General features: G+C 40.6%; 1 protein-coding gene across 1 annotated transcript; it reads right to left on the minus strand.

The window, feature by feature from the left end:
• Positions 1–3,769: 3,769 nt before the first annotated feature.
• Positions 3,770–12,097, minus strand: LOC121759594 (protein phosphatase 2C 29-like). Its single transcript, XM_042155244.1, has 4 exons — positions 9,885–12,097; positions 6,044–6,157; positions 5,047–5,311; positions 3,770–4,308 (listed from the first exon to the last, which is right to left on the minus strand). Exons 1-4 carry the CDS (start codon positions 11,769–11,771, stop codon positions 4,184–4,186), a joined length of 2,391 nt encoding a protein of 796 aa, XP_042011178.1. The 5' UTR covers positions 11,772–12,097; the 3' UTR covers positions 3,770–4,183.
• Positions 12,098–14,847: the final 2,750 nt, after the last annotated feature.

Here is a 14,847-nt window from a genome sequence, read left to right on the forward strand (position 1 = left end):
TACATAGTTAAAAAAAACCATCGTCTCACTCCTCGGATTCCCCGCCGCCAGTACCCTCATCGTCCCCGCCGATAGTCCCCTCGTCGCCACTCTCCGCCATGTCTCCCAACCCCAAATCACGCTTCATACTGTTGATGATATCCTCCAGCGACGACCTGTAATGGCGATCGGTCGATGTCCGCCATTCAACCATTGCACGTAACAGGGTTTCATGTTGAGCGATGTGGGTGAGTGAGGGGAGCTCGGGATCGTTTTGAGTAGGAGCTGCCGATTGGGCCTCGGCAGGCTGACGATGAAGGTGTCGAGAACTCTGCCTCGGCGGGGGGAGTTCGTGGGAACCAACACTGCTACTGTACTCTCCGGAGGCGCTGATCTTCGTCCGCTTCGGCCAGCCAGATTCAACACTCGCAGTAAACTTCGCTGAAGTCTGCACCACAAGATACACATCCCAATATTTGAATTCCCCGAAGCCCGCCACAGCGTCTTTGAACTGATGGTGAGACATAAGCTTCACATCCTCGGCAGACATCCGCTGGTTGCCGAGCGGAGGTTGTTTGTGTAAATGCCGGCGAATCGGCTGAGCTGCCTCTTCAGCCGCTCCCACTGTTTCCGGCATTGCTCTCGGTTGTAAGGCTTCCCCCTGGCGGTTTGAATTGGAGGTAGCTTTGGCTAATGCGCCACCACATCCTGTCGATATGCTGGTTAGCCCCGATATATGGATCCTCCACTATACTGATCCACGCCTTCGCAAGCACGATGCACTCCTCTATGCTCCAGACGGTCCTATTTTTCCCGCTGGATCCCTCCTCCCTCAGTGGCCCCCGCCTCACCATCATACCCCGCCGCAGGCGAGGTAGTGCCCCGTCCCATGCCCCTACCTCTCCTGTCCTTCCCCTCCTCCCTGTCGTCGTTGGTGCGTCTCTGGGAGAATCTCGGATCGGAGATAGCCCAACTCCTCCATCGAGAACGTCTTGATGCCAATGAACTGAGTCTGTAGAGGAGTACTCAGGGGGTTGTCCGTCGACAGTAAATCCATATAGGGGCGATAGACATTGTCCATCGGTGATTGGGGGACCCCCTACATACCCCCCACAGCGACAGGTGAGCCCTGCATCATCCCCGGCATCATCATCCCGGGCATCTGGGGCGGCATCATCCCCGGCATTCCATGCATCATCCCCGGCATTGGGGTCATTCCGGTACTCACCCCGGGCATTTGGGGCATCATCACATACCAAGGCGGGTACATGTTGTAGTACCCGAACATCATCCCCGCTGTCATTTGGGGTTGGGGCATCATCCCCGCCATTCCGGACATCGTGGTGAACATTGGGGTACTTCCACCAACGGGAAAGATCGGTGCCTGTGACTCGCTCGTGGCGGGGGAATCACTATCGTGGTGCGCCATATATCTTCGAAAGAAAAGCATTTAGAGAGAGAGATACTCGTTAATACAAGTGGGGCGAATGAAATGAAATTCAACGAGTCGTATTTATAGAATTTTTGAAAAAAAAATAATAAAATAATCGGGACGTCCGTGGGGTCAACGCAATGGCGGACGTCCGCAAGGACGTCGCCACGGATGTCCCGGGAACGCCGCGGAACTCCGGTGTCCGCCGCGGACGTTCGTATCCGAGTCACCTTTGCACAATGGCGGACGTCCCGCGCGCTGGTCGGACGTCTGTCGGGACGGGCGCCATTGCGGATGCTCCCATTTATGAATATTATTGTATTGTTGGTTTGCATTTTTTTGTATTTATTTAAATTTTTAGGTATTATTTTTTATATTTTCAAATGTTGGATTATTATTTTATTAGTATTGAATTCTTTAAAATTATAAATAAATTCAGATTAAAATTACACATCCGTTCTGGGTTTTTTTTTCGAGTTCGAGATACATTGGCAAGCGAACTAGCCTCCCCCAGCCCCTCGTGGCCGCACGAACTAGCCTCCCCCAGACGGGTCCAGGCCCGTAAGTTGTCCACCATCAGACGGGTCCAGGCCCGTAAGCTTGCAAAGCCCCAAGGCAACAAGCCTTGTTTAGCCCACGGGGGAAATTAATCCCAAGTTGCGCCATACAGGAGTCGAACTCGAGACCTCTAGGATGACGCGGTATCCTTGCCACCCTCCTCAACAACTTGAGCTAGGGGGCTTGGATTACACATCCGTTCCGGTTCCGATTCTAAGATTTATGAAAAACTGAAACCAGTTAACCGGTCAACCGGTCCAGTTAGAACCAGAACCAGCCAAATAAGCAGGCCTAACTCCCATCGTCCCTTAATATCAATGTGTCTCATTTTGACCCGACGCAGGTTTTAGAAAATGGATTAAAGTTAGTGAAATGTGAGTGTGAGTTGGTGGAATATGAGGTTCACGACCAAAAAAGGTAAAAATGAATTAAGATAATTAATATGGGACAAACCAAAATGAAAAATTGAAACATATAATAAGGGACAGAGGGAGTATAAAATTGGACATCTTTATAAATTACATACACAAACGAGCGCGCGCACGCACACAACACACTTCATATGAATTCCTTCAAATTCAATTCTATATATCATTTTTATTGAATAAAGGATTTGGAATTGAATTAATTCCTCCAAATTAAAGTCAAATTCAATTCAAATTCAATTCCTTGTATCGAACGGGCCCTTACTTATAATCTAATTTTTCCTATAATTAACAATTGCTATGAAATCAAGCCTGAAATGATACGAATAAAATGTGAACAAACTAATTTATACGACATTCAAACATGTGAATAACGCTGGTAATGTGGATAATTTATAGATTGAAAAGCACTATGACTTTCGAATTTGTAAAAAAATAGTACTCCATTCATTATAACTAAGTTGAGTCGTACTTCTTTTTGAAACATCCAATAAAGTTTAAGTCATTTCTTTTTTTAACAAAAAAAATATATCTAATCGTTCTTACTTTATTTCATCATCTACTTTACTCTATTTTATCTCTCCTACTTTTTTCATCTCTCATACTCCCTCCGTCCCGCACTACTCGCACTTATTTCCTTTTTGGGCGTCCCAAGTTACTTGCACTCTTTCCATTTTTAGTAAAAAATTCACCTACAGCCGTCATTTTTGACTTTCCTATACACTCATTCCTTAATCTCCGAGCCGAAAAGGAAATGAGCGAGTAGCCCGGGACGGAGGGAGTATTCTATTTTATTTTTATTTAATCTATTTGACACAATTTATTAATCCTCGTGTCCACAAGTTTTGCCCCAATTTAGTTGGGACAGGGGAAGTATAAATTAAAACACGTCACCGGGCACTTGGCACGCTGTTATTGGAGACTAGTGTTGACTGAATCAGCCTGCATGAGCACGCACAAGTATACAAGTCAATGACACTCTTCCATCTACAATGCCATTGCTCAAGGGTTTTGAGCACGGGCACGTGCATATCGTATGCACGAAGGTTCGATCATTATTTGATGGTCTATTATCAATCTAAGTAGAATATTGCACCACACCACATACATATAAGTACACGTGCATCGAAGGCTGAATTTCTTTTGGAAACCTAAGGCGAATCCAGCCCTATAAGAACAAAGATAATAGTCTAAATATGTATTTCACAAAATAGACAAAACTGAATGTGTATTAAGTAATTATATGGTGCAAGTGTGTAACCATCATTGATCTTCCTTTGGCTTTGCAGAATTTTTTCCTTCCAAACTGGTGAAAAGTATTGTTCAATTTCTCTAAGCTGGTAGTATTTTGTTTGTGAAGATAATCTACACATGCTTTTGGATTTGAATAATTTATGATGGGCATTTGGGAACATTACTTCCCAGAATTACAAATTCAGCCTTCAAGGAAAGAAGGCAGATATGTCAAAGCTCAAACCCACTAAACCCCCTCCACCCCAATGAAGAACAAACGAATGAGAAGGCTCTCAAAAAAAAGTTAAAAGAAAAAGGAAAAAGAAAGAAAAGAACAAAATAAAATAGGTCTTCTTTTACCTGCCTAAAACAAGTTTACGGCAGCAACTACAAAAATTTCCTATCCCATTGCAACATTCCCTCTTTAAGAGCTTCCATCATCATCACGTTGGTTTCGCATGGCATCAGACGGAAGATCATACAGCTCTCAAACGAACCGATCATATTCCAGTTTCCGTTGGAGCTTACATGTCGTTTTGGTGCTACGGATGTTTTCTCAAAGGTACTTCCCTGAGGACTTCCAGATTCTTCCTTCAAGGGATACCACCATAACAGTGACATCATCATGGTACTTCCGACGATCACCATGAGGAATGTCCAGAAGCTCGTGAAAGTCCATTCCTGCAAACAACCGCATTGTTCAGAACACACAGCCAGTCTGGTGAGCAAACTTTATACTCAAAACGAGTGAAAAAGAAACTAGTAGATTTCTTCCGGACTTCAACAGAATATAACGCAAAGGCTCCCTTATACACTTCGATAAGGGAAAGAATGCAGCCTGCATATTCTTTAACATTCATGGCACAAGCAACAAGTACACAAACCCCTGTATTCTCTAGATTGCACCCGAATGAAATGAGAGTGATCAAGAAGATTAATTTTTTTCATTGAGCTCCATAATTTAGTTGAACTAGGCAATATAAGTCAAGCATACATCTCCAGTTATACAGTTCTATTTTACATGTATCAAAGGAAATTAATCTTGTCAGCAGCTAAGAGGTAACAATAAATTTCTCAGCCAATAGTTAATCATATGAAAAGGATGAACATGTGTTATTCCTGTTAACTAGTTTTTCAGTTTATATAAGAGTAGATGGACAGAATAACTCCCAGAAAATATTCTCTCCACCAAAGTTAGTCATATAGACACTTGATCAGCTAAATCCTATGAGAGATAGCACATTAAGGAGTGAAGATGTGAGGCATGAGAATATTCAGACACTAAGAAACTGCAAATAGTTCAAAGAAAATGATATGAAAAGCCTGGCCCAGTACAATCTGTGGCTCGATACTGAAACCGAATCAACATTTGGTAGATTTTATAATATACTATCATACTTCTTTAAAGTAAAAATGTACCAGCTTTTCTGGCAGCACGAAACAGAAGTTCCTCTATTAAGTGCTGGGCAGGGTCTCCATCAGGGAACCTCTCCATGAAATTCTGCACATGGGAGACCACTTCTTGATTGCTAAAGTACTGATACAAGCCATCAGACGAAAGCACCAAAAATTGATCTCTGGGGCACAGATGGTGGTGACGAAGAGAGGGTGAACACGAGATGTAGGGCGCTGTACCAATATAATCATTCCGAAACATTTCTAGCAAGGCATCATTCCACTTATGCTGCATTAATATGTATTACATGCCATTAGTGGGATGGAAAATGCAAATAAAAATATTAAGTAGAACTCAGTAAGAGAATGTTCATTTGGTTAAGAAAAAAAACTATTTAAAGAACTGCAAAGTAAGAGCTAAGAGGTAGCAACCATTGAGAAGGCAATCAGCATACTAAAACTCGCTAATTAACTTGAATCTATAGTGAACACTGATGCACATCAAGAGCAGAAAGTCTAGAAGTTTAGAAGTCTATCTTTAATTGTTAAAAGTCTAGAAGTCTATATTTAAAGGTTAGAAATCTCTATAAGTCTACCTTTTGATATTATCTTTATTTCCTAAGTCTTTTTGAAAGTCTTATGAATAAGTCCCATGAGGTTTGAGAGGGATGGTGAATCTTGAGTTCAGGACGTTAATTTACCGGAGGGCCTGGTTAGAGGATTGTTTATCAATTATCTATCCATTATTCAAAACAGAGTTCGAAGTATGTTGCAAACAAATACCATAGAGTATGGGTCAAGCAAATTGAAGGTGGCTAGCTTATACACACGTGTCAAGTAAACAAGAGCATGACTTAACCAAAAAGCTCTAGAACAACACTCACAAAGTGCAAAAACGCACAATGTCATCAGGCAGAAGGCTGAGTGGAAGTAAACTTTGACAGAGCAATTTAAAAACAAAAGATTACATCGCTTCTCATTGTAAAATAATTACCCCCTGGGGAAGGGTGGAGAGGCAAACCTGTTTGAGGAATCCAGCCCCAAATGCACGGGTAACTTTGAGACGACCTTTAACTCTATCATTTACTATACAATTGCTGTCATCTGGGTGCTCATTCTTGATTCTAATAATTTCCTGATATTGATCATATGAAACAAATCAGTAACAAAGCAAAAAAAAAATTGAGGTCTGAAAGCATTTAATATAATACTGAAAGTTCTTCCACCCCACCCAACCCCTTGACATCTGGGTCGTCATTCTTGATTCTAATAACTGCCCGAAATAGATCATATTATAAATGATAGAAGTAGCACTACAATCAACTGTAATGCCCCTATCCAGTACTGTTGTGACAAGGAAGTAGAAATAAATTATAAGTGTTTAGAACTGATCATATGACAAGGACTATGTAAATTATCATCTGTCAGTGGGGAAATGCCTCCTCATACAAAGTTTGATACCTAAGAGCATGCCATGAACAAGAAAGATAGACCCAGCAGCATCCATAAAATTACTTATCCAAATGTCTATACAATGTTCACACACAAAAAATTGTTGCTTGGGTGTTCTCAGATAATATGAATTTCATCATGTGTTGCATTTCATAAAAAATGTGTGTGCCCCAATGGAGAACTTCTTGATTAAATTTTATTTGCACACTTCCTGATGCTTCAGCATTCTTCCCCCCACACCACGAAGAACTCTTATCCGACTAGACTTCTTCTTACCAAACTCTTCAATTATACCAATAAATTACATATTATAACGGTTAGTTCAAATATACTTTATGGCTAGCACATAAATGTGTACTCTTAAACATACTCATCTCAGTTTTCCCTTACAATCCTAACCAAACAAAATAAGTAAGAAGTCTAGTTTAACTTAATCAGACTTTAATCATTCTGAGGTTAACATTCCTTTTCAGTGACCATTCAACATGCACAGGCCTTAAACAATCAATTCACACGGGATGCTTATTAGGTTGTTCGACATGTTTCATGAAGTATAACATGCTACAACGACTCTCATACAATGTTTGACTTAGTGAATTGTTCCCATTGTAATACACACTGATATAACAGGATTTATATGCAGTAAGCAATGTGATTTTCAGTTTCTAATTCCATTTCCAAAACATGGGGCTTGGCATGCTAATTTTACCGAAGCAGAATTTCCTGTGCAAATTTCCTTCCTACTTTTCCCACTTCCATCTTATTGCCACTAAAGTTTTGGAAGATTTTGAGCATGTACCTGGTTATTCCATACTCCTAAACTGTCACACAAATTTTTGTAGGTAATTTGCTATGTGACATCATAAGTCAATACATTCTGATATTGTTGATCATCCGACTTTATTCAAGATATTCCTAATATTTACATAATATGCTTTCCTCCCTCCGTTCCGCGGTAGTAGAGGCGTTTCTTTTCGGCACGCGATTTAAGAAAAAATGTGTTAAGTGAGTTAAGAAAAGTAGGAATAAAGTAGGAAATTAAAAAGGTGGAGAGATGAAGAGAGAATAAAGTAAGAGAGAGTAAGAAGAAATGTGTTGACTTTTACTAAAAAGGTAAACGACTCCAATACTATGAAACGTACCAAAATGGCAAATGACTCAACTAGTATGGAACGGAGGGAGTAGATTTTAAAGACAAGCAAGCACTATTTTCTGTTAATGTGATTGTGAGACTAGCTGTGTCATATAATACTAGTTGTTTACCAATGTCTAAAGAAATTGGAGAAAATCACCAACTTCAGTAACAAGAGAAGTATATATATTTGAAATTGCCAAACTTGAAACCCGTAACAAAGATGAAGTCCAGAACTCTGATTTTACACCTTCAATTTGTATTAATATAATCATTTATCTTTCACGTATAAGTTTACAACAAAGAAGGTTGGAGAAAGAAAAGTAAATCCCACTTTTTTGCTTAAAATTCCACAAGCATCGTCATATTTGTTAAAAATAGTGTAATAAGGATTGGATACCAGGGCATCCTTCCTGTCAATTTTCAGTTCCAGAATCATATTTGGAAATGGCATTTTTTATGCATTTCAATGTTTGGAACCATTTGAAGTGGTAAAACTCCATAATAAAAGACATTTCTTGAACCTCACCACCCAAGGGTCTACAGGATGATAAGCATACATGGGATTCAGGCTGCCAATGTAAGTACTAATTTTGGGAAGTTAGGCCACTTGAATGAAGTGGCGGCCACAGTGTCCCCCAGACAAATGGTGTTGAGTATGCAAGATGAAAATGAGATTATGCATTGTGAGTATTTTCCATGAGTATAATATGCAAGTTAGCATGACTTGGGTTTTGGCTTGGACAGTAATAGTTGTCCACGTGAACTATGCAATCATGCCAATCCATTTTATGTGTTGTAAAAATATTGGGACTCTGATAGAAAATAACTTAGCATTGACAGTTCAAACCAGTTATCAGCTCATATTCAAGCTTCCAATCAATCTTACAGCAGCTAACTAGTCCGGCTCTTTATCTATATTCGTCTTCTTTTATATTATGTCATATTAAGATATTTGAGGTAAATCATAATGATGGTAGCAATTCATATGGTCACAAGCTGAGGGTTAATGAAAATATATCTAGCTGGGTCTGCAAAAACAAGCCTCTCTCCTCTTTATCCAGTTCAACAAATGCTTAAAAGTCTTCACCTTTACATAGCCTATGATAATTCAATTCAAGATCTTAAGTCTCAGTTGCTTGATTGAAATCTCTCAAGTCCAAAGTGCAGTGAGAGTTAGTCATTTTGACCTATTTATCATTACTTAATATTTTCAAATATATATTAAAATTGAATTGGTTGCAATATGTTAAAAAAGTGGCTTGTAATTTGTGATGTGATTTAATAATTTAGTATCATTGTGATTATCCTGGCAACTTTTTCAATAGGTAACAATAATATATTTTTTTGTTTTAAATAATATAAGTACAATAGAATGAGGATTGAGGAATCCTGCATAAATATGCAACATGTGTCGCCATCCTAGACTCCTAGATACTCTGTTAGATGTGAGAATATAAATTGTATGTGCAATAGTTTTTTTACCATCCTAGGTTTTTGTAAGTTTCCTCGTGCTCACTAACATCTAGACACATCTACAGTTGCATCAAATATTATACCTAAATGACCTCAAATTTTGTATCCATCTTTACTAATCACACCATAACTGCATCCAAAAGTTTCAGTTGACATAACTCTATCCATGAACTTCACTATTCTTGATCTCACCCTAACAATAAATATTCGAAGTAACGTTAGACACCTTGAGTGTATGTGATTATGTCTATTGTGATCTCTCTTCATTAGTATATACCGACAATGTCCTACACTCCGTTATTGATGCCAATTTATTTGAAGAGTACGAACAGAACTCAAGACGTTCTCATATAATAGTACTACTATTCAAAGTTAAAAAAAGGTGTCAACTGCCTTAGCTATTGGGTGTATTATTGAGTATGACTCCTATAAAAGAGTTGGCAACAACTTTAAATAAAATTGAGAAAGAGATCCCTCAAGAGAACCTAACAAATTGCAACATATTTCACCAATGAGAGTGTGAACAAGAGTCAAGATTAAAGTATCTCCAAGAGGACCTTCTTTTAGATGTATGGATTCTATAATTTTCCCAATTAAAACTAATAATTTAAGAATCTATTGCAATTACCATAGGTAAACCATTTTAAGTTTTTACTCCAAGCAGCACTGTGATATTTGAAACCTAACAGTTCCAGCTATTTATTGAATCTTGAGGCAAAGACTCAAAGCAAGCTTCAGAAACAAACCAAGTGGCAGATATTATACCAGGAAAATATCTCAAGTACTAAGGAGGAAATGTTACCTCTTCTATGCTTGTGCTGTGGTCAGTTGATAATTGTAATGCAGTCAAACCCATAGGTTGATGAACATGAGCTTCATTTACAGCTTTACTCTCCGTCTGACTGGCAGAAGATAACTCTTCAACTATTCCCTCGCCATTGAACCCGTAATCACCGGAACCTTGCATTTCTGTATCACGGGTTACCCCCTCTGACTCGAACTGAGCTACAATGGCTCGACTGTCCCCAACATTCATCACATACACATCGTCATCCCTCATCAATGCAACCAACAAGCAAGAACCCATCAATGCAAGCTCTGGGTAGCGATCAAGAACCCTATCAGTCATATCTAAGTATCCCTGCTCTGTAACTTCAAGTGCTCTAGACATTGCACTTAATACTAGCTCATGATCAACTAATCCTACCTTTCTTTTCCTACCAGTTCTACTACTTATCCCAGTCTCAACAACCTCCCCATCACCAGCTACATTGCTCTCCCTCAATTCCTCAATTGCTTTATGTTTCCCTTCTGACCAAAACTTCCAGGGAAATAATTTGTTTCCCTCCTTCTCCTTATGCCTATTCAACAACCCATGCTTCAGTTTTGACAACAATAAAGACCTCCTACTCACTGCTGAACCTGCACCGTTCACACTCAATGCATCATCAACTGAAAAGGCAAATCTTTCAGAACCAGATAGATCAAGCCCATCTCCGGGATCATCCTCCACCAAACATTCCCATAACTTCCTCCTCCTAACTTCTATTTGCTCCCCTCCAAACATCACCTTCTTAACTAGTTTTGTTTCTACTTCGCCTTCTTTGCTTTCTGAGTCTTGTCGATCATCTATATTAACATCAGAAGGGTGAGAACTCCCAGTGAAATGTGCATTTTCTGAAGCTGCAACTGCATCCTCTGTGTCCCAAAACAAACCCTCTAATTCATTATACATGGCTTTGTACAAATGGCTCATGAGGAATTCCGGAGCATCAGGTCCGTTAAATCCATCATAAATTCCAACAAACAGCCAACCTAACTCCTCCGATACAACCACGTGAACCCGGTCCTCACCTGCCTTACCCAATGCCCACTGCACATTGCCCTCACAGCCAGTCTGTGGCGTCTCTCTGCAGCTATCACTTACTGGTGGAGTATCCTTCCGCTGCCCTCCTCCACTAATGAAATTCCTTACAGGCACCACAGAGAAGTTGCGGTACAATGCATTGCGAATCCCCGAAATGCTCTTCTTCTTCCTCTTCTTAACATACATGCCCCCAAGTGGGGCCGAAAACGGCACACCCCCATTGCTGTCGCCAGAGAGAGCAGCGCCATCCAGCGGGCCAGAGAGGGCGCCGCGCTCGATCGGGCCAGACATGAAGAAAGCCCTCTCCAGCTGGCCCGAGGGCTGCTGCTCCCCGCCGCGCGGCACCCGCTGCAAGGGCAAGGCACTAAACGACGACGTACTCTCGAATCCATCCAGCAGAACATTGGGGGGCCCAGTTCCAGCTCCAGCTCCAGCTACAGCTACAGAACCCTTGCTGCTGCCAAAATTATTCTGATAGCTGGCTTCACCGGCGGCATCAGTGCAGATGTCGTCGAGTTGAAGGACGGTTATGGGAGTAGCAGTGTTGGCGCTGACGGAGGCGCCGGAGATGGCCCGGAAGCCGGTCTCCGGGTAACCCGGCGGCTTGGAGGGGCGCGGATCGTCGAAGCGGAGGGAGTGTGAGGGAGATACGAAGCGATCGGAGTTAGTTGGGGAGATGAACCGCGCGGAGGAGCGCACGTAGCAGAAGGAGTGACCGAGGGTTTCGTCGTTGCCGCCGAAAATGGCATCCGGATCCGACCGATTCGGAGGTCCGGCGGCCGGATTGAAACAGGGGAACGCCTGCGAGAACCCCGCCCCCATCACATCCCACGATTCATCCTAACCCCAGCCCCGAAGCAGAAAGGGAAAATTTTCCGAATAAATGAGGAGTATTTGTCAGATAGAGCAGAGGTTACCTAAAGGAGAAAAATTGAATTGGTTCGGCGGTGCGTTGCGTATCGAGTGGCTGATTTGACGGAATGCGGTTAATGAAAACGAAAGAGGGAAATGGGGGAAGGTAGAGAAGGTGGAGAAGGTGGAATTTAGCAGTGTTGGTAGTAGTAGGTGTTTCTCCTTTCGTTTTTCGAGAGGCGAGAGAGTCAGAGAGCTGAAGACTACAGTTTGGAAAGAGAGAGAGGGCAACTGGGTTCTAATCTCCTGTGTCTCTCCGTTAATGAATTACTACTACTATCATTAAATGATTAAGTTTGTAAATAAATTACCGTTCATGTAAATTTAACCAAAAATTATTTAATTTTAATAAAATTTATGGAATAATAATAGCGTTCATGTAAGTTATTCAACATGAACAATTTTTTTTATCATTTTAATTAAACTTGATTTTACAATTAAAATTAATCCATATTCGACCTTCCTTACATCTGACTTTTTGTTATATTAAATTTATATGCAATTAAGATAAAGATAAAATTATCATACTAAAACGAACGAGTGAATTATACAAATATAATTTATAAATAAATTGTTTTTTATGTATGAAACCAAAAAGTTGTCAAATTCACCTAACAATTACACAAGTCAATTGCACTTATTAGAAAAATAAAATAGTTGAAGAGATGGTGGTAAGTGGTAAATTGATATAGGGAGAGTAGATTAAGTGAGAAGTAGGTGATTGGAGCAAGTGAGGTGAGAGAAAGAGAGGGAGATGCATTTGAAATTATTTTAGTTGCAAACTGTTGTCATCGTTTTCAAAAATTTGGAGGGATGGGGCCCACGCAAGGATAAAAGAGCCAGGTGTTGAATTTTTGTGGCTGTACAAAGACGAAATTAGACATGACAATTAGGGAAATGACAAATAAGGACAGTTGGGGTCAACCTGGACTGGGCTACTACCAAATAAAAGAAATGTAATTTAAAATGATTATTTTGATTTTGTCGTTTGTATTTTAGGTGAATGGGGTCTTGACTCTTTTGTCCAAACAAAGGTCCAAGTCCAACTATGCAAACTGGATACTCTGCTGACTGCTATCCTGCCTTTTTTTGGTCAGCTCTTCTTTTCGGGGGGTGGGGGATGCTTTAAATTATTATGGGCTTCTTTGTTAATCGTGCTAGATTTAATTTAAAACAAACATGTAGCTAAGCTATTAATTAAGGCAAAAGATTAAACTAAAAAACATGCATCTAATAATTCATATTGGAAGCACTCCCTATCATGTCACAATTTGTATGCACTAGATCACAACATCCACAATAAACATCATCTCTTCGTGCCTCTTACATAAATTTTATATTATTCATTGATTTAATTTAAAGTTGAAATGCACGACATTATATAACACGAAATTACTTTGTAGAAAATAAAATGAAATTACAATTCCTATAAATTTAAAATTAACAATTTCTAAAAATTAGAAAAATAAAAGTCCTAAAAATTTAACAATTTCAAATTACATATAGTAAAAAGATTGTTCTATGAATCATGTTGTTCGATCTTCTTAGTGAGTACGCACACTATGAGGTTGTGCATCCCGGTTATTGGATGAGGGGAGACAGTATATGGGTGTCGATTTCTCAGTCCGTCGGGCTACTTTGAATCTAGTTCTTGTTGGAGGTAAAAATTTTCATAAAATAAGGGTGTATTTATATCATTTTAGATTTCATAAAAAAACTGAAAACCCCCACCCACTCTCGTCCGTTGCGGCTTTCTCCTCCGCAACGAGCGATGCGAGCAATCGCGCCTCTCCCGGTGCCCGTCAGAGCATCCACAACCGTGCTCTTGCCAGCGGCACGGTTGTGGGCCCGGGCGGTACTATTCATGCCTGCTCTCTGGCAAGAGCACAACACCCACAACTGTGCTCTTCCGCAAGGACGAGCACAATTAATATAAAATTCAATTACACAAAAACATTTTCATAATACTAAAATTCATTAAAAAAACCACAATAAAAATAACAAATTACAAATAAAATAAAAAGACATAATTAAAATCCTAAAAATTAAAAATTACATAATTAAAATACTAAAAATTAAAAATTACATAATTAAACTCCTAAAAATTAAAAATTACATAATTATTGGCTAATATAACCCGAGGAAGACTACGCATCCGGCGGCACCAACCCCAATTGTTTTTGGAGACCCAATATCATGGACTCGTGCGTTTGAAGTTGCGTGGGGGTCATAGTTGGGTATGGCCGGTAGCCACTCGGAACGCCCGAATCTTGGGTGAGAGGAGGGGCCGAATATTCCGTTTCCGGACTATGAAACGGTTGCGAACCGAACCATTCGGGGTTCCAACCGTGAGAGCCGCTTGGGTTGTCGTCGTTACCGGACATAGTGGTGTTGTAGGGTGTGAGAGGAAGATGAAAATGGATATGAGAGATTGATGATGAGAATTGTGTAGTGAAAGTGTGAATTTTTTGGAGTGAAATTGGGGGTATTTATAGATGAAAGTGTGTATTTTTGGGGTAAAAAAAATAAAAAAAAAATTAAAAAGTGGGGAAAAACGGTTATAAACGGATATAATTTTTTGGGGAAGTGAAATTTTTTTTTTTTTTTTATCGATTTTTTTAATAAAAATCCGATTTTTTAAAAATAAAAAATAAAAAAATGTTTGAAACCAACGGCTATGCCGTTGGCGAATGGGAGACCGCCACGTGTGCGTCCGCTGGCACGGACGTGCTCGATACATCGAGCAGCGCCGTGCCAGCGGCGCGGTTGCAGCGGTGGCGGTCCTTCACCTTGCCGCTGGCACGGACGGCGGTGGCGCCAACCGCCACCGCTGCGGATGCTCTCACGATGCCCCTCCCCATGCATGAAGCTCGTCACCCTGCCCGTCGCCGACACCCCGCAACAGAGTGGGACGCGATGCGCCTCCGTTCGCATCGCGGCTCCCCCTCCTTTCCTCCAATGCAAATGCTCCAACTCCCTCCGTAAT

This window comes from Salvia splendens, chromosome 12, assembly GCF_004379255.2.
Source record: "Salvia splendens isolate huo1 chromosome 12, SspV2, whole genome shotgun sequence".
In the NCBI taxonomy this organism is placed as follows: Eukaryota; Viridiplantae; Streptophyta; class Magnoliopsida; order Lamiales; family Lamiaceae; genus Salvia; species Salvia splendens.

Excerpts from the sequence above, each read along its gene's own strand:
- LOC121759594 (XM_042155244.1), bottom strand. The coding sequence starts at position 11,771 with ATGGGGGCGGGGTTCTCGCAGGCGTTCCCCTGTTTCAATCCGGCCGCC. Across the intron at positions 6,158-9,884 it reads ACAGCACAAGCATAGAAGAG|GAAATTATTAGAATCAAGAA; the intron begins GTAACATTTCCT and ends GATCAATATCAG. Across the intron at positions 5,312-6,043 it reads GGGCTGGATTCCTCAAACAG|CATAAGTGGAATGATGCCTT; the intron begins GTTTGCCTCTCC and ends ATATTAATGCAG.